Source organism: Natator depressus, chromosome 6 (genome assembly GCF_965152275.1).
Source record: "Natator depressus isolate rNatDep1 chromosome 6, rNatDep2.hap1, whole genome shotgun sequence".
In the NCBI taxonomy this organism is placed as follows: Eukaryota; Metazoa; Chordata; order Testudines; family Cheloniidae; genus Natator; species Natator depressus.
In genome coordinates, this window is record NC_134239.1 from 18716331 (window position 1) to 18736406 (window position 20076).

The 20076-nt window shown below is 48.7% G+C and overlaps 1 protein-coding gene across 2 annotated transcripts in view; it reads right to left on the reverse strand.

Moving 5' to 3' along the window:
* LOC141988760 (NACHT, LRR and PYD domains-containing protein 3-like) overlaps positions 1-20076 on the reverse strand; it is a 63495-nt gene that overhangs the window by 9699 nt on the left and 33720 nt on the right. Inside the window, exons 8-11 of one of the 2 annotated variants that reach the window (XM_074954693.1) lie at positions 18217-18390; positions 8840-9010; positions 3882-4052; positions 390-494 (exon numbers count right to left, since the gene is read on the reverse strand). In XM_074954693.1, the coding sequence (XP_074810794.1) occupies positions 390-494; positions 3882-4052; positions 8840-9010; positions 18217-18390 (621 nt within the window). The remainder of the gene's footprint in view (positions 1-389; positions 495-3881; positions 4053-8839; positions 9011-18216; positions 18391-20076) is intronic. The other variant, XM_074954694.1, reaches the window with a different exon arrangement.

Genomic DNA, 20076 nt, shown 5'->3' on the forward strand with positions numbered 1-20076 from the left:
TTCTTTTCTCTCTCTCTTTTGTCTGTCTGTTAGTCTTTGTCCCGGGATCAATCGTGGTAATGGTTGTAAATTATCTGAGTACAGGCGGGTTCCATTAATTAAATTGTGAAAGAATCCCAGACTTCTGTTTTCAGTCTTTCCCACTGAATAAAATAAAGTGCCATTCTAATATGACAAACCGCTGCCTTTTGTATGCCCTGAACACCACTGTGTTATTCAGCTTTTCAAACAGTAAACTTCAGCCTTTCTCCAAAGCAGTGGGAAAAGAATAACAGCCAGTTCTTGGGTTAGGGGGCATGGAAAGAAACACTGTGATTCAAGTAAAAAAAGTCCTTATTCATGACCCTGAGTTAACACGAACAAATTAAAGGGACCCAGCAGTAACTTACAAGAAGTTCCGAAGATCACAGCTTACAAACCTCAGGCCACCACACAGCACCATCGCTCTTGGATCTCCCGCATTCAGATCGGCTATGATGTCATAACTCCACAATCTGCAGGAACCAAATATAGACCATGAGGAAACAATGCTTATTTTTACACCATTCACTGCTGTCAGTGGTGTCTAAAAGGAGATTCTTTACCCAGACATGCACAGATAAATCATAATGCTCCCATTGGCACGACAGGCCCCTGAGGGAATTCCTTTCCATGTGCACCTGTTGTGTCAGTTACTGTATATTCTGCATGCAAACGTCCAGCTGAATTTAAGGGAAAGGTGAACCTTGGGAGTCCACTTCTAATGGGTTTGAGAATTCTAGCAATTTGCTGTAATGAGCTACTGGTTTATTACTGGATACTCCCATCTTCTAGAACAAGCTGGAGCGAAAGGCGTGGTTTATGGATGATGTACATGGGCACTAAATATGCCTTGAATATATTAGGATTATTAACCACTATGATCACATCTCATTTCCAAACCAAGAGTTGATGAATGCTTTCCCCATCCTAACACAGAAAAACTTGCTGACAGCTACCTCAGTTTACCCCAAAAGAGTGCCTATTCCAATTCTAACTTCTAGAAACCAGGACAATAGAAGGCCAATATTCCATTTTCAAGGTGTCAGACAGGTTATCTATAGAAAGCCAGATACGTTGAAACTAAACTCTGAACTCTCCCAGGGATAAAACAGGAATGTTTACAAAAATTTCCTTCACTTTGCCTAAGTTTATAGATACCTTTGTCAATTTCTTTAAGCTAATGTAAGTCAACTGAGGAACACAGAAAACATTTTATAAATTTACAGATGAATGAAATTGCTTTTTCGGTGTAGCTAAAGAGGTCCACCCAAAGATTAAACACGTTTATAGGAAAGAGCATGTAAAGCATGACATATTAACTATGGGACACAATCAAATCATAGTGAGGTAGATCAGAGATAAGACTGGACACTGTAAATTTAAACTGGTTAGATCCACTGCTTGATCTACTTGAAATGAAGGTTCCATAAGTCAAACTTCCTGAAACACTAAGACTCCAAAAGGAATTTTCACCCCAAATTACAAACTGCACTTTTGTCTGCCTTCTGAATCAGATACAGACTTCCTCTACATGTTTTATTTCTTTTTTTTTCTTTTATTCCACTGTAAGTCCCAAAAGCTATGAAATAAAATGTGCCAGACATAATAGAAAAAAAACAACGAGGAGTCCTTGTGGCACCTTAGAGACTAACAAATTTATTTGGGCATAAGCTTTCATGGGCTAGAACCCACTTCATCAGATGTATGAAGTAAAAAATACAGGAGCAGGTATAAATACATGAAAGGATGGGGGGTTGCTTTACCAAGTGTGAGGTCAGTCTAACAAGATAAATCAATTAACAGCAGGATAGCAAGGGAGGAAAAATAACTTTTGAAGTGGTAAGAGAGTGGCCCATTACAGACAGTTGACAAGAAGGTGTGAGTAACAATAGGGGGAAATTAGTATTGGGGAAATTACGTTTAGGTTTGTAATGACCCAACCACTCCCCGTCTCTATTCAGGCCTAATCTGATGGTATCCAGTTTGCAAATTAATTCCAGTTCTGCAGCTTCACAGAAGCTTTGTTAGTCTCTAAGGTGCCACAAGGACTCCTCGTTGTTTTTGGTGATACAGACTAACACGGCTACCACTGAGACCAGACATAATAGAGAATATACAAAACACGTCTACTCAGTTCAGAGGAATTGTAAAAGATGTCGTTTGTTTTTCTTTTGACTGGTTGTTGCACTCTGAAATACTGTGATGAAACCACTCTGAAATACTGATATGAATATTACAGCCTGAGAAAAAGTTATTGACAGGGCTAAGCATCTGACGTGTGTGTAGCTTGGGAATATTAACAGAACTGCTTAACAAAGGGAATTTTCATTAACAATATGGGTCAATATAGAAAACGATCTTTGAAATTAATGAAACTTAAATATCCTCTGATGAGAAAGGAATCACGAACTTTATTAGACACCGTCACCAGCTACTGGACAGAAGTACCAAAGAAACTGGAGCAGCAGAAACCTGATGCCTATTGGCAAGTGTCAAATAGGAAGAGAAGAGGGCAGACCCCTCCAACAATCCCTGGAAAGGGTATAAAACCTAAGGACCAGCTCAGAGGCTGCTTGATCCATTAAATGTGATCAGCCCTTCATGACGCTTCAAGTGAGCTGTAGCTCACGAAAGCTTATGCTCAAATAAATTTGTTAGTCTCTAAGGTGCCACAAGTCCTCCTTTTCTTTTCACCATGAACACCACTCCTCTCCTGCAAGGGTTACCAGGGCTAAGAAGAGATTGCAGTTCTCTTTATTTTATTCAAATTAAGGACACCTCTATACTTTCAACTTGATGCTGGCTTTGCGTATCCACTTCAGCTGATGGGCAATACCTGTTGCGCTATCAGATCGTACTGATAACATGCCTTTGTTATCCTGCAATCAAGTTAATGTTGCCTTGTTGATTTCCAGCCACACAAGGACAGCACTGTTTTGAAACAAGTGCTCTGCATTCAGGTCAGACATCCAATGAGTCACTGCTCCCGCCCCACTGTTCTTTATGCATTCTGGAAATTTTCAATGCTCTGCACCGTGGGATTCCTACTGGAAGACAATGGCATCTTGGGGCTTGGAGACAAACTGAATAATTCCCATGATTCCTCCTGTTTCATCCCATCATCCTCCTTGTTTCTGTGAGCCTGAGCCATTTTCAAAGCAAGCGCTGTCAGGCAGCAAGGAGGAAACACTGGCATGCTCTGTGGTCCTCGGGATGAGAAGTATAAACAGGCTGCTGAAAACATATCTACAGTCGTGCAATGACTTCAGAACCTGGCCCTGTCCTCAGCTGCACTTGGTGCTGCTGAGGAGACTTGGAGGAGAAGTTTGCTGTAACCCACCTTTCTGCTCCCTGATCCTGAGGCAAAGTTGGGGCCTAAACAGCTTCCAGTCTAACTTCCAGGAACCTCAGGACTTCCCTAAGTTACCTCAGCTGCTGTGCTGGCCTAGGGTCTGCTGAGGCATCTTGAGCTCTGCCCCCGCTCTCCTCCCCTAATATATGACTCCATACCTCCATACCGCACATGCCCTATGCTAAGGGCAGGAGACAGAGTTGGCTATACCAGCTTTGCACCACCGGAGAATTACCCCGAGTCAGGGGGATCCTTGGCTGCCCCTTTAGGGCAGCTGCCCAGTTGCTTTCCCTGCTCAACAAAGGTCGAGGCCAGAGCCCACTAGGTTGTTCAATTGTTTAACTAGTAAAATACAAGCAGTGAACGCATCAGTGGGTCTCTGTTCTTTGCCTGGGGAGCAGAGTGGGGCTGGTCCATGGCTGGGTTCCATGCCCTGTAGGACGTTGTGCTCCTGGTATAAAGAGTAACTCACAGCATTGCAATGTTAACAGGCACTGACTTTACTTACCCTAGTTTCTGCAGTTTACAGTTTGGATGTTTCAGCCCCTCACACAGCTGCTGCACTCCTGAAGCTCCCAGTGAGTGGCCCCCTATATTTAGCTCTGCCAGGGTCTGGTTGGTGCTGAGAGCAGAGGCGAGATCCCCACAACAAGCTGCTGTGAGCTCACAGAGAGACAAACTGCAGGAGACAGACATTTACAGAAAGCAGAACGACTTGTTTATGCCCCATTCTTTGCATTTCATAGAATCATAGAATATCAGGGTTGGAAGGGACCTAAGGTGGTCATCTTGTCCAACCCCCTGCTCAAAGCAGGGCCAATCCCCAATTTTTGCCGCAGATCCCTAAATGGCCCCCTCAAGGATTGAACTCACAAGCTTCGGTTTAGCAGGCCAATGCTCAAACCACTGAGCTATCCCTCCCCTCCTTGATACCGGCGTTTATCTTTAAGTGATTTTAGTTCAGAGAGAAATATTAATTTTAGTTTAAATAATAAAGACAGCTATAGAAAGCTTTAAAATAAATAATTACATCAAGAACAACAACAGAAACTATGTTCTAAGAACTTTAAGGCTGCAAAGTCAACCATTCAAAACCATAGGGAATGCTAGACTTAGGGCTCCCCTGCAACCTAAATTCAGCCCCCTTGTTTGTTTGCATTATGACACAATCTATAGTTACACGACCCCCCTGCTGTTTTTTCTATAGCTCCTTGCCTGATCCAGCAGACAGGGCAGATGGTGCACTCTAAAGGAGCAGCCATGCAAAATTTCTTTTTACCTGCAACATTCACTTTGTGGTCCCAGACCTTAATTCTGTACCAAATACAGAAATATGAATTTCCTTCTGGGCCTCTCTCTGGTGCTCTCACCATAGTATCCGAGCGCTTCACAAACACTAATGGATTATTTATCTTCACAACACTCCAGGACAACAGGTGGTATCAGCATCCTCACTTTCTAGGCGGGGAGCTGAGGTACAGAGAGATTAAGCTAAAAAAATGTTCATTAGTTCTGGGTACTCGAGACCCCCTAGACCCTGGTCTTCCAGAGTCCTTAACGTTTTAATAGCACATTACATGTTCGAAGCACAGCTCCAGTCAGCCTCCATTGCAGTCACGAGTGCTCAACATTTCTGCAAATAAGGCCCCAGGCATCTCAGTTTGGCACCCAGAAAGCGGCTAACTGTGAACATTTTGGTTTAGGTGATTTGCCCAGCACTGCACAGACACTCCATGGCAGAGACAGGGAGCAGACTCCAGGGCAGCATTCAGCTGCCTTAATCCTTCTTTCTCTTCCTGTAATACTCAGCCTCATTCACTGCCCGCCTTCTGACTTCTGCAACAGGGGAGGCAATGGTCCTACAGACAACGGCCTCATTCACTGCACAACCCTGATTCATCCGCAGAGTTCAGTCCACTGCTGTTCACTGACTTCCTTCCACAGGACCTCTGCCTCATAGCATGAAAGCATAGCATTAAAGACTGCATCATAATGTACATGCACGGGGTGGGGGAGGGTGTCAAATTAGTTTTTCATGGGCAACCTAAAGTCTGAGGATTTCCTCATTTAAATGTTTGACTTAGCAACGGTAACATTCTTTTAACAGGTTTAATGTAATTTTCTAATAAAAAAACAAAAAAACAAACAAACAACAACAATCCTGAACACTGTAAATCCATTACATGGAATCATAATCGACCCCCAAGCTGGGCCTTCAGCAGTGTTCTCACCTTTAGAACACAGCTCACTTGAGCCTACAAACTAACTGGTAACAGTAGTAGGTTGCTATCCTCTATGTGGATCGGGCACTAGAGGGATTAAACCCACTGGCAAAGCATGTGTCTCACAGCCATTGCAGGGTATGTCTACATAGCAAAAAACAAAACAAAACAAAACAAAAAAGTGTGTTTTAACTCAGGTTAGCTGCCCCAGGTTAAAACAGAAGTGAAAACACAGTAACTCTGCTTTTAATTTAGGTTAGCACCTTAATTAAAATGTATAGGGGAGCCTGGGCTTTAACGTGAGCTACTAACATGAGTTAGAAGCCATGTCTTCACTGCTATTTTAACCTGAGTTAGCTAATGCAGGGTAGCTAACCCAAGAAAAGGACACAGGTTTTTGTGTGCACACACAGTGTAGACATACCCTGTGACTCAAGCCAGTGGGAGCAGCTGCAGAAGCACTGGGTGGGAAGGGGATTAACTGGTGCCCAGCGAGGGCCGCCCCTCTCCCACACCACCCTGGACTCAGAACTACGCATGGAGGATGCGCCCCTTGGGAGGCACTAGTACCCATGCAGCGTCCTCCCTTGCCTCACCATGTGGTCTTGGGGGAAAACTGCAGGGAGGTGTCAGCTGCAGACATAGCTGGGCCACGCTTTTGGATACTGATGAGGTCAGAGCGTTTTCTAAAGTTCTGAATAGGAATTTGCTCATCTGTGCTGTAAATTCCCCCTTCCTCCATTCCCCTCAGCATGCCTGTCCCACGAGCTCAGACTCCCTTTACGCTCCCTCACACGCAGTGGTGAACTGGAGCCCATTCGCACCGGTTCGCTAGAACTGGTTGTTAAATTTAGAAGCCCTTTTAGAACCGGTTGTTCCGCGAGGGAGAACCGGTTCTAAAAGGGCTTCTAAGTTTAACCGGCCAAAAGTGGCGCCTTAGGCGCCGACTCCACGCATGTTCCCGCCCTGGAGCACCCAAGGGGAAAATTTGGTGGGTGCAGAGCACCCACTGGCAGCTCCCCTCCCCACCGCATCCCCGGCCCCAGCTCACCTCCGCTCCGCCTCCTCCCCTGAACGTGCCGCCCCTTCCCCGCTTCTCCACCCCGCCCTCCGGCTTCCCGCGAATCAGCTCTTCGTGCGGGAAGCCTGGGAGAGCTGAGAAGCAGGCGGCGGCTTCGTGCTCAGGCCCAGGGAGGCGGTGGTGAGCTTGGGCGGGGGGGGGGGTGCGCTGCAGCAGGTAACCCGGGGGTGAGGGGGGCGCGCAGGGGAACCGCTCCCTGCCCCAGCTCACCTCTGCCACCCTCGGCCTGAGCGGGAAGCCGCTGCCTGCTTCTCAGTCCTCCCCGGCTTCCCGCTGAACAGCTGATTCGTGGGAAGCCGGGGGGGCCGGAGAAGCAGGGCGGGGCGGTGCGTTCAGGGGAGGAGGTGGAGCGTAGGTGAGGTGATCTGGGGCTGGGCATGGGGCGAGGAGCTGTCAGTGGGTGCTCTGCACCCACCAAATTTTCCCCATGGGTGCTCCAGCCCTGGAGCACCCAGGGAGCGGGTGCCTAAGGCGCCACTTTTGATGTGATCAGTGGGGGAGCGGCCGCTCCCCCTACTCCCCCCCAGCTACATTCCCCCACCCCTAGAAGCCAGAGGGACCTGCTGGATGCTTCCTGGGGACTGCCCCAGGTAAGCACCTCCGGGACTCCCCACCTCGCTCCCTGGCTGGTGCCTCTGGCTCTTAGGGGTGGGCACCCACTACGGTGGCCCATGAGACCCTCCTGCCCGGTTCTGGGGGCAGTGATAGGACCGGGGAGGGGGGTGGATGGGGCAGGGGTCCTGGGGGGGGCATCAAGGAACATGGGGGGGTTGGATGGGGCAGGAGTCCCGGGGGGCAGGGGTGGGCAACGACCCCCTCGTGGGGTGAGGATGGAACCTGCTGTTAAGATTTTGGCAGCTCATCACTGCTCACACGCACTTACCAACATGTAACCCTCCTCCTCTCCAATTCAATTCTGAATGTGGCTCAGTGAATCCAACTGAGCATAAGCGAGTCAAACTGAATCAGGCCTGCTGTAACCAAGGGACCGGATCAGGGGACTTGAGGAGGGAAAGCAAGTAAGGGGGTGGAGGGGTGTAAAAAGGTGTAAGTCAAACTATCCCTCCCCCTTACCTGGCCTTACACTGTCTTCTGGCTACTTGGTTTTGAGAGCTCAGCTCAGACTCCCTTACACAATTGGGGAGCAGGTGCAAATAGGTCTAGAGGCATCTAAACTAGTCAAAGAAATTCACAGTGTGAGGGACAGAGTGAGGGCAGCAGAGCCACACAGAGCCTGCGGCTTTCCTAATTGGACTATTGTCATATCCTCTGTTTCTGCCAGGATCCACGTTATGTTATTTGCACTCCTCTGTGGATCACACTTGGAGAAAATGCTTTTCATCTGTGTGCAATGAATGGTGGGGGATGGGAATAGTGGTAAAGGCCCTTTCCTTTCTGCCCCTCCCCCCCCCCGGCCCATTCCCGGCCCAAATGAACCAGTTTGAACCTAGGTCACTGATTAGTAATTTCCTTCATGTGAGGAATGTCTCCATGGTAGCAGCAGCACTGTATCTCTCAGGGCTAGGACCAAAGTTCTGCCCCACACGCTTCCCCTACTGCCTCCCCACCAGGCTCTCAGGAACAGATTCTTTGAAGGGCCTGAGATCTCAGCCACGCTGGTGCTGCAGGTTTGCCCTGAAGCTTCCTCCAAGAGCACATGAGGAGGCCAAGTCCTTCCTGGGGGAAGCGCAGTGATATTTATTTTATTTGTTTATTTATTTTTACAATTCGTTCTGGAGAACTGAGGGGGCAGGTTCTGTCCAGCCTACCCAGGAGAAGAGGATTCCAGTGCTCCAGTTCTGGGGATGCTGCAGTTCTAAGGGGAGGGACATGGCAGCCATGTTATCTTTATGTCAAGACCGAAAGAAGAGACTTGGGGAAATAACTCGCTCCTGAAATCTACACAACCAAAATTTAAATCAATTGCAAAAGCTTTTCTTGTTCTTTCCTTCTGCCTTCCCCCCACCCCGCCCACCTCCTTTTTTCTCCCACGGTTCTTTGTCTAGTTGCTCGGCTTTGTCCCAGGGTTAGTTCTTGTGATGGTGGTAAAGGATTTGAATGGAGGAGCATTCATAGCGGGGCAGTGACCCTAGTAGAAAACATTGAAATCACAGTAATGCAATGTTCAGAGACACAGAATACAGGGAGCCAGCTGTTACTTACTTTAATATCTGCAGCCTGCAGTTGGGATGTTTCAGTCCCTCACACAGCAGCTGCACTCCTGGATCTCCCACTTTGTTACGCCCCAAGACTAGCTCTGTCAGGGTCTGACTGGTGCCGAGAACCGAAGAGAGAGCCCCACAAGAAGCGTCGGTGAGATTGCACCAGTTCAAACTGTAGGAGATGGAAAACAGCAAGGAAGATAATCACTTGTTTCCTCCCTGTTTGTGGCAATTCTCTTGCTGATGTCAGCGTCTGTGTGGAAGGAGATGGTTCATTCAGAAGAGACCAGTCACAGGGCTCTAGCAGGAGGCTGCAGGATGTCAGCCCCAAAGGCCCCTGTGTGGATTCCGGTCCATTTGCCCCGGCTCTGTCAGTCACCCCAAGTACCACAAGGGAATGTTCAGAGGAGCTGAAGGGAAGGAGGCAGAGTGTGTGTGTGCGGGGGTGTGGGGTGGGAAGTTTGTAATGAACTGGAGAATCCTAACACCACGCACTGAAGAACAGTGCAAATCCTTTCCCAGTGCTGGTACTCTGGTTCCTTTCTGCTTATGCAAATGAAATCTAAAGCGTCTGTAAAAGGTCCTTTGCCTTCCCCAAACCATTCCCCAGTGTCTAGTACAGGGGTGGGCAAACTTTTTGGTCTGAGGGCCACATTGGGGAATAGAAATTGTGTGGAGGGCCACGAATGCTCACAAAATTGGGGTTGTGGCACGGGAGGGGGTGCGGTCTCTGGGGTGGGACTGGGAATGAGGGGTTTGGGGTGCAGGAGGGTGCTCCAGGCTGGGATTGAGGGGTTCAGAGGGCAGGAGGGGGATCAGGGCTGGGGCAGGGGTTCAGGAAGGGGTGCAGGTTCTGGCTGGGGGTGCGGGCTCTGGGGTGGGGCTGGGGATGAGAGGTTTGGGGTGCAGGAGGGTGCTCCAGGCTGGGATTGAGGGGTTTGGAGAGCGGGAGGGGGATCCGGGCTGGGGCAGGGGGTTGGGGCATGGGGAGAGGCTCAGGGAGTGCAGGCTCCAAGCAGCACTTCCTCAAGTGGCTCCCGGAAGCAGTGGCATGTCCCTTCTCCAGCTCCTACAAGGAGGCGCGGCCAGGCGGCTCTGCACACTGCCCCATCCGCAAGTACCGCCCCTGCAGCTCCCATTGGAGCACGTAGGAGCCAGAGCGGGGCCATGCTGCAGCTTCCGGGAGCCACGTGGTGTGGCTCCCGACCCATTGCCCCAGCCAGAGCGGGGCCAAGCCACGTGCTCCAGCCCCCGACCCAGTGCCCTGGCCAGAGTGGGGCTGAGCCACGTGGTGCAGCCCCGACCCAGAGCCCCGGCCGGAGTGGAGCCAAGTCGCTGGTGCGGCCCCCAACCCAGCACCCCGGCCACAGCAGGGCTGAGCCACATGGTGCAGCCCTGACCCAGCACCCCAGCTGGAGCGCCGGAGCAGGGCCAAGCCGCTTGGTGAGGCCCCCAACCCAGCGCCCCGGCCAGAGCGCCGCAGAGCCACTGATGAGGCCCCCAACCCAGCATCCCGGCTGGAGTGGGGCCAAGCCGCTTGGTGCGGCTCGCGGGCCAGCTTAAAAGGGTGGTTTGCCCACCCCTGGTCTAGAACTATGAGCCATGCCTGTGGGACCAAAACCCTTCCAAACTGGAAGACGAATTACATTAGTTCTCTCCCAGTCAGACTCCCAGCTACGTATATGGCTGATGATAGAACCCTTGACTCCTGCCATACTCCCAGCCCATCTGTTTATCACAGCTGGGTTCCCTGCTCCCAGAGAGACCTTCTGGGTGTGTGAGAAAAGACCTTCCTCCCCTCCCTGTATCAGACCCACTTACACAGGCTGCGGGGGGGGGGGGGTTTACAGAGGTTGTAAAATGAAGGGACTCGCAGTTAATATGTTACATAGCTGGGACACATGATCTTAGGGACCAAGTAAGAGATCGCCCAGATAAACTGCATGCTGGTGCGCTGACTCCACAATCAAAGCACATCTGAATGGAGCATCTTTCTTGGCCTATTGAATTACTATGGGGGTTTGTAGTTAATAAAGGGCTCAGCCGTGGAGATTAAGTTGCTACATATGAAAGAAGCCTGGGCCTGGATCCCAGAATGTATCATTGGGATATCTTGGGACACTCAGTTAAGATCTCTGAGCCCCCATCAATGAAATGGAGGTAATAACTAGAGCTGGCTGAAGTCTGGGGGGCGAATAATCTATTCACCAAAAGATGCAATTTTGGGGCAAACCAAAACTATTCATGAATTTGGCACAGATTTGCAGAACAGTTTTGGCCAACGTTTTTCCTCAGGGCTAGATTCACCACGCTGAAGGAGGAACTAGTGGCTTCCTTACAGCCTTTAGCCCAGTGGGTAAGAGCACTCACCTGGGTCTGTGGGGAGACCCTGGTTTGAATCCCCACTGTGGAGCAGAGACTAGAATCCAGGTTTCCCTGCCCTAGCCTATGGGTTATGTTGGCAATCTCTCCCAAAGGTAGGGAATTGAGGGAAAAGACTACTGCCTCCAATTCGGGGGGTGTTTTAATGATCTGCATAGTTTTGAGTCATTGTTGCTGTGTGTTCCCCCCTCCTTTAGTAAAAGTTTGCTTTGGTTTATACATACATTCAGGACTTGCAAGTGGGGAATTATTCCCATATAACCTCTCCGATGGACTGCAACCTTGTTGTGGTGGAGAGGCTTGAGTGGGCTAAGGACCCGCAGAGCTATATCATCTGGAGCTTTTATACTCCTGGTAGGGTCCCCCTTGGCGAGCAGTTCTGAGGCAAGGCTCCTGACTGTGGTCCAAACTTCAGAAGACCCCAATGGCGTCAGGGTTTTCCTCCTGTCAAGTTTTGTGTGGTTACCACTGGCACACTGGTTTCCCCACGTTAAAATATTTCACATGCAGGCCTCTGCCAAAAGGTTCACACCTGCCCAAAGTCCTGCGGCGATGGACGGGTGGCGGGGAAGACAGGAGCAGTGATCTCTGAGAGTCTTTAGTCACAAACCTGCATGCAGGCGGCAGCCATGTGATGGTCATTTTGTGCTTGGTTGAGACAGAAGTGCATTTCGGCAGCAGCAGCTGTGACTGAGCAGGGCCTTTTCAGGATCCCCCCCTGCTCACCCCAAATGTGAAGGGGGCTAGAAAAGGTGCCCCAAACATAAGTTGTCTCACACTCTTCCGACTGGATGACCGTATCCAGTGGGATCACTCAACTCTGCAGCTGAAACAAGAGATATGACAATGAATTTTGCCACCTGGAATGTCCGCACCCTTATGGACTCTCAGCACAGTGAATGCCCAGAAAGAAGAACTGCCATAGTTGCCAGAGAACTGGCAAGACTCAACATTGACATTGCAGCTCTTAGCGAGACCCGCCAGGCCAATGAGAGCCAATTAAAAGAGGATGGAGGTGGCTACACCTTCTTTTGGAAAGGAAAGCCACCTGAAGAGAGCGCATTCACGGGATTGGCTTTGCTATCAAAAATAAGATCGCCAGTCACCTTTTGGAGCTTCCTGTGGGGATCAACAAGTGTCTCTTGACTCTTCGGCTCAAGCTTAGCACAAGCAATATGCCACGGTCATCAGCATATACGCCCCAACACTCGGTGATGAGGAAGACAATAAGGAGCAGTTTTATAGCGCTCTTGATGCAGTCCTCACAGCCACACCTAAGGCAGACAAACTCATCCTCCTGCGAGATTTCAATGCCAGAGTTGGACGGGATTCCCAACTCTGGAGCGGCACAATAGGCAAAGAAGGGGTGGGAAACGTAAACCCTCCTCAGCAAATGCGTGGCACAAGACCTGCTCATCACAAATACCATCTTTAGGCAGAGTAACAAATTTAAGTCCACCTGGAAACATCCTAGGTCCAAACACTGGCACCTCCTTGACTATGTTATAGTCAGAACCCGAGACTATACCAACATCCATATAACACAAGCTATGAGGGGTACCGATCACTGTTGGACAGACCATCGATTCGTAAGATCAGTCATGTACCTGCAGCTCGCTCCACCACACACGAAAGCAGTACGAAGTCAAAGCACTTCAAGACAAGGCCAGCTGCAAGACGTTCCAGAAACATCTGTTTGAGAAACTCTCTAACATGCCAGACAACATCATTGACATTCAAGAGCATTGAGATCAACTTAAAAACACCATTCACAATGCATGTGCTGAAACCATAGGATATTCCACTCATCGGCACCAAGACTGGTTTGACGAAAACAAAGAGGAAATCCCAGCATTAATTCAACAGAAAAGAACTGTATTTTGTAACTGGCAAAATGATTCTTCTAACAAAAGAAAACATGAGGCCTATCACCTACTTAAAGCCAAAGTCCAAAGGAGGCTACGTGACATCAAAAACAAGTGGTGGCAAGAGAAGACCTCTGAGATCCAGGGTTTTGTAGACCAGGATGACATGAGAAGCTTCTGTCAAGGTTCCTTCCCCACTCTGAACTCTAGGGTACAGATGTGGGGACCTGCATGAAAACCTCCTAAGATTACTTTTACCAGCTTAGGTTAAAACTTCCCCAAGGTACAAACTATTTTACCCTTGGACTTCCACTGTCACCACCAAACGTTTATCTGGGTTATTGGGAAAGCGTTGTTTGGACACTTCTTTCCCCCCCAAATCCTCCCAACCCTTGCACCCCACTTCCTGGGAAAGGTTTGGTAAAAATCCTCACCAATTTGCATAGGTGACCACAGACCCAAGCCCTTGGATCTTAGAACAATGAAAAAAGCATTCAGTTCTTGAAAAGAAACATTTTAATAGAAGAAACAGTAAAAAGAACAGGACCACCTCTGTAAGATCAGGATGGTAAATACCTTACAGGGTAATTAGATTCAAAACATAGAGAATCCCTCTAGGCAAAACCTTAGGTTACAAAAAGACACACAGACAGGAATATTCATTCTATTCAGCACAGCTTATTTTCTCAGCCATTTAAAGAAATCATAATCTAACGCATATCTAGCTAGATTACTTACTAAGTTCTAAGACTCCATGCCTGTTCTGTCCCCGGCAAAAGCATCACACAGACAAAGAGAGAGGCTTTGTTTCTCCCTCCCCCCAGCTTTTGAAAGTATCTTGTCTCCTCATTGCTCATTTTGGTCAGGTGCCAGCGAGGTTATCCTAGCTTCTTAACCCTTTACAGGTGAAAGGATTTTTCCTCTGGCCAGGAGGGATTTTAAAGGTGTGTATCCTTCCCTTTATATTTATGATAGCTTCTTTCAAGCAACAAAAGCTATATATGGGCCAAGTTCCAAAGGCCTGACCCCCTTACGTTCTCAGGATGGCTCCACTCTCCTCAAGTAGAATGCAGCCATTAAACAACGCTGGAAGGAGCACTTTGAGAGCCTACTAAACCTCGAATCCACGGTCTCTGAAGACACCATTGACTTTATTCCACAATGCTCAGCAATGGAACACCTTGCTGATCCCCCATCTTTTGAGGAAGTCCGGCATGCCATCACCCAGACAAAAAAAAAATCACAAGGCACCAGACCCAGACGGCATCCCAGCTGAGATTTTTAAAGCTGGTGAAACAATGCTCCAGCACAAACTTTGCCAACTCCTTGACAAAAATCTGGACCCGCGAAGAAATTCCACCTGACTTTAAGAATGCTAACATTGTTACAATATTTAAGAAAGGGGACAAATCACTGTGCGGGAACTACAGAGGTATTGCTCTCCTCTCCATCGCAGGGAAGATTCTTGCCTGGATCCTACTAAACTGCCTCCTCCCCCTTTCCAAGGAACTCCTCCACAAATCACAGTGTGGCTTCAGGCCATCCCGAGGCACAATCAACATGATCTTCATGGCAGGACAGATTCAGGAGAAGTGCAGAGAGCAACACCAGGAACTGTTCATGGCATTCATCGACCTAACCAAGGCCTTTGACTCTATCAATTGTGATGCCCTATGGAAGGTGCTGTGTAGGTTTGGCTGTCCACAGAAATTCATTTCCATTATCAGACTACTCCATGATGGGATGACTGCCACCATTTTGTGCAATGGCTCAGAGACCGAACCATTCACCATTTGCACTGGTATCAAGCAGGGCTGTGTATTTGCTCCAATACTCTTCTCCATTTACCTTGCCATGATCCTGATTCTCATTCGCGACCACCTTCCTGATGGAATCAGGACTGAGTACCGTATGGATGGCCAGCTCCTGTCTTCGATGTCTCCAAACAAAATCTAAGATCAGGAGAATTGGCATCACTAACCTTCAGTATGCAGATGACTGTGTCATTCTTGCACACACAGAGGCTGACCTGCAAAGCACCCTAAATCTTTTTGCAGATGCCTATTACAGCCTGGGTCTCTCTCTCTCTCAACATCAGGAAAAACAAGGTACTCTACCAGCCCTCACCTGCACAAACTACTCTTCGTATTCCACAAAGCACCATCAGCGAAGAACCCCTGGAAAATGTGGACCATTTTCCATACCTTGGCAGCCACCTCTCCAGAACAGCCAACATTGACACAGAAATTGAATACAGGATCCACTGTGCCAGCACGTCTTTTGGAAGACTACTCAAAAGAGTCTTCAATGAGAGGGATCTACAAACAGGTACCAAGATCTTGGTCTACAAGGCAGTTGTTATTCCCACTCTTCTCTATCGGTGTGAGACCTGAGTAACCTACAGATGACATCTCAAGCGGTTGGAGTGGTTCTGGCAGCGCTGCCTCAGGAGGATTCTCCGGATCAGCTGGGAAGACCGACACACCAACATCAGCGTTCTCTCTGCAGCCAACATCAGCAGTGTAGAAGCACAGGTCATGAAATACCAAGTCCGCTGGGCTGGCCACTGTGTACATATGCCTGTCACTCGCCTCCCAAAGCAAGTTCTCTTCTCTCAGTTAAGTCAGGGAAGAAGGGCTCTTGGAGGGAAATGGAAACATTTCAAAGACGTACTGAAAGTACATCTTACAAAGGGAGGCACCAACCCAACAAACTGGGAGGACTTGGCGTGGAACAGAACACAGTGGCACCACACCATACACCAAGCCACAGCTCACTTGGAGGAGAACAGACACTCTCATGAGACAGGGAAGCAACAAAGGAGGAAAGAAAGGGCACAACACTCCAGCCAACAAACTATGTCTCCTCCAAGATTACACCTGTCACTTCAGTGGGAAAATCTGCAGGGCAAGAATTAGGCTCCTCAGCCACTTAAAAACTCAGCAATGAACCCCTTTGGCAGACATCATCCTTGCACTGAGGGATAGCCGAAGAAGATTCCCCTATAAAGGGTGCCCAAGGGAGGTACATAGTTGTCCCAGGTTTCTGGGTGTGAGCTTGAGCCAGTTCTGTTTTGTAATTTTAAGAGGAACCCCTAGATAATGAGCCTGGCCCTTGCTGCCGGACAACACCTGGCAGAAGGGTGATGTCTCTGCTCCAGCAACACAAAGGGGCCATAAAGTTCTTCTACCCAGCCACCTGAGGATTCCCTCTGTAGAGGAATCCCTGCATGTCACAGAGCTGGCATTAGACCACTTCCCACAACCTCCCTGGTGTGTGTGGGGCGGGGGGCATGGCAGAGTTTCAGCAATCCCCAGCTCGGGGATTTGGCACATATAGCCAGACCCAGGTGGGGGGGAATGACACTGTACCAGGCTCATTAGCCCCTCCCATTAGTTGACCTAATACCTCCCTCCCACCAGTGCAGGATTGGTCCCTAAAGTACACTTCCTGTGAGTTGCCTAGTCTAGTATGACAATGTCCCAAGTGATGGAATAGTTTCCACCTGGAAGTGGCGGAAGCTCCATGAGCTAGTCGATCTCCCAGCAGATCTGACAGAGCAGCACAGCAGTGAAGCAGACACCCTTCAGCTGTGTATCTTCCCTTCCCATCCCCACCCCCTACATCACCATCAGTGAGTTATTCATTCCCCACCCTATTCCGGGCTGTGAGGGAGAGAAGAGGCTGCTGGCACCAGGGAGAGAAGCCACCATCACTATAGGACTCTCTGCAAGTCCAATTACTGCTGACGGGGAAGGAAACTACTAATTTCATCTCCTACAGGGAGGCACCAGTGATCTGCAGGTCTTGCTCTTCAGGAGTGGACAAGAAGCTGTAGCTGCACTGACCAAGGGGAGCTGCAACCCCGGGGTGGCTCCTAGAGGAAGCAGGAGGGAAGGAAAAGGCGTGGGGTGGTACTTGCTGAGAGGGGAATTCATTGACAGATGGCTCCTTTCCCCACATACAGGGATCACTGATAGTTGCTGATGGGCTCTCTCTGCTGCAGGGTGCATAATGGAGAGTGGCAGCTTGTCAGCCTTGAGAAGGAAGATGCCAAACATCACCGATTATGGGAATAAAAGGAGAAAACAAACAGCCCTAGATGAGTCCTATCCATCTACACACTGATAGGCAGAGCTATGAAGCCTTGCTTGAGGACTGGTGGAAATAGATGGGGAGAGAAGCTACTCGGCCCTCCAGGCAAAGGATTGGACATTCTTGGAAGACAAGGGGGGTCCTGCATTAGAGGTTGGGAGTATTAACCCCAAACCTCCAATGATGGAGCGAAGCTGCTGAAAAAGGAGGCTGATTTTGCCATTCACTCAGCTAGTGCTTCTGAGGGTTCAGCATCCAACATGCAGGTTGTTTGGAAATCTGAGCAGAAGCCTCACAATGGGTGTTGGAAAATCTGTTGAAAGTCTCCAGATTTTCCCAGGACATCACAGGCCAGCGGTGTGGGGGTGGGGTGGCGGAGTGTCCGACATGAAGAAATAGAAACTTATTGATACAGAAGAGGGAAGAACAATAGCTTTGCCCAGCGGGTTTCCCTTTTTTTTTCGTTTTAATTGCAAGTCCAATATAGGCACTCATTCTGGCCTGCCCTACTTCTAACCATAAACACACACATCCCCATTCCCACTGGGCTGCACTTCAAAGGGTCTGTCTTCACACTGGTGGGGTCTCTCTGCTAAGAGTAGCTCGAATGTCAAAGGCAAGAGTCACTGGAGCTGAAACGGGGGGGGAGGTTCAGAAGAGCCAGAGGGCCAAGTCTTCTTTTTCTCTTAGTTGTTTTAAATTATCAGGGTGTCAAAAGTCATTTAAATAGCTGTAGAATGGGGGTTGGCTAAAAGGTAAGAGTGCGCTCTTTTTAATAAATGCATTTTATTAAGGGTTGTTTAAAAGGAAAAAAAAACCTATTTATCCTCCCAAAATTGGGGCTGTGGGGCCAGCTGTCTGGTGTGGGCCCAGCTTTACTTACAATCCCCAAACAAGACAGGCTGGTGCATGTTGTGAGTCACTGACACAAGTGCTGGAGAGACAGTAAAGGGATCGGAGACCAGCCACCCCCAGGGGTGAGCGCTTTAAACAAAGGACACCTGTAAATACACAGAGGTGGCCAAACGTTACTTACATCAATCTCTGTAATTTGCAGTTTGGATGTTTCAGTCCCTCACACAGCTGTTGCACCCCAGTATCTCTCAGATTATAATTATAACACATATCCAGCTCTGTCAGGCTCTGATTCGTTCTGAGAACAGCAGCGAGATCCCTACCACAAGTGTCTTTGAGATGACAGCTTTCTAACCTGCAAAAGAGAGGAAATCCAGACAAGAGTGATCAGCACGTGAATTTCGCTCGTCACAGCTGTTCTGACAAGTGGCCTTGCCCACCAGCCCCTCTCCTGACCAATCAGCATTGAAATTGGGCCAAGAGTCCAGTGCTAGCTGTGAGGATATTTTTAAGACAGCCATGCCTGGCAGCACATGCAGGTTCAGAAACAGAGAAAGAGAGAGAGAGAGAGTGCAATCACACTTTGGAGATGACCCATGCTTTGCTTCTAATAAGTAACCATCTCTCTCAGCTTTGTCTAAGTCTCCTTCATAAGAATCCATGCATATTACACTAGGCCCTGCCCCAAGCCCCACCCCTTGTCCAATGAGAAGCCAGTGTTGGGTGGGACTTCCTGATTCAGCCCCACTGCTTTCTCGTCACCCTTATCAGCATTAAGAATAAATCAGACATTTCAAGCTCCAAACCTCAGCCATCAACCAATGAGGAATAAGGTTTGGGGTAAGACTTCCTCTCCGACACCACCCCCACCTCTTCCCCTGACCTTTGAGTGTATCTACGTCAAAGAGACCAATGACAAGATCAACACTAGCATTCAGATAGCACAGGTTTTCCAGAGAAGCTGACAGAGACACTGCCTGGTATGGTGATGGAGTTCTCAAGAATTACCATCCTTGGAGACTTCAGCATTTACATCAACAATATATCTGATCTAGTCTACCCTTTTCACCCAGTGATTGTCACATGGAGTCTCTGGGCCTACACACACACACAAAGCTGGTCACACCCTGTATCTGATCTTCATAATGAACGTCGATGTAAGCAACAATCGTTGTCCTATCCCAATCAGACCATCCTTTCCATAAAATGGAGAGAAGAACTCTCATCGTCTCCAGGCAAAAGTTCTGGCCATGGTGGCTTGTCCCCAGAAGCTCAAAGACCCAGCTATGTTCACAAAATAATGGTGCCCTACCAATCAAGCAAGGACTTGAAGAACCAGTGAGACATCACAGTCACTGACTGACCACTGCCATCAAGACATGGGTTATAGAGTACCACCTCCCCTGTTTGAGCCTCACAGAGCTCTACGGTTTCTCAGTTCCTAGAGACTTCAGCTTCTTTGGTTGAAGGATCCAGCTTTCCTTAGATTTCAAGAGTTCTGACCTCATGTCCTTCAGGTGATGGATGCAAAAATGGCTGTCTGTTTCTGCTTATGCATCCTATTTCCCAAAGTCCATTGTCTCTTTTTCAAGAGCCAGGAAGGCTTCCTGGGGGGTACAGCCTCCGTCCTCTGTTGGGATTGTTAAGTGGCCACGGCCGCCACCCCAGACTTGCTAGTTTGATAGTTTTGTTTACCTTCTATATAAATATACTGACCTGGTCTTGCTCAATTTACATTGGAGACAGAGTCAAGCAGGTGAAACAACATTCTTTTGTCTAGGACAGACTGGGCTTCCGCACTGCCTGCCAAACATATTTTAAGACCATACTTCCAGCTCACCTCTGTAATTCTTTATACACCAACTGCACATACATCACGCAATAATACTAATGACCAACGTGTCCTCAGTTTACATATGATCCCTTACATGGCACCTTCTAGATACAGATTCTGACAACAGCGAGCAGGGACAGTGAGCGTGTCAGGCCTGATGTGAGTTACGGTATGATGTGCCCGCTGTCAGCTGGCACTGAAGGACAC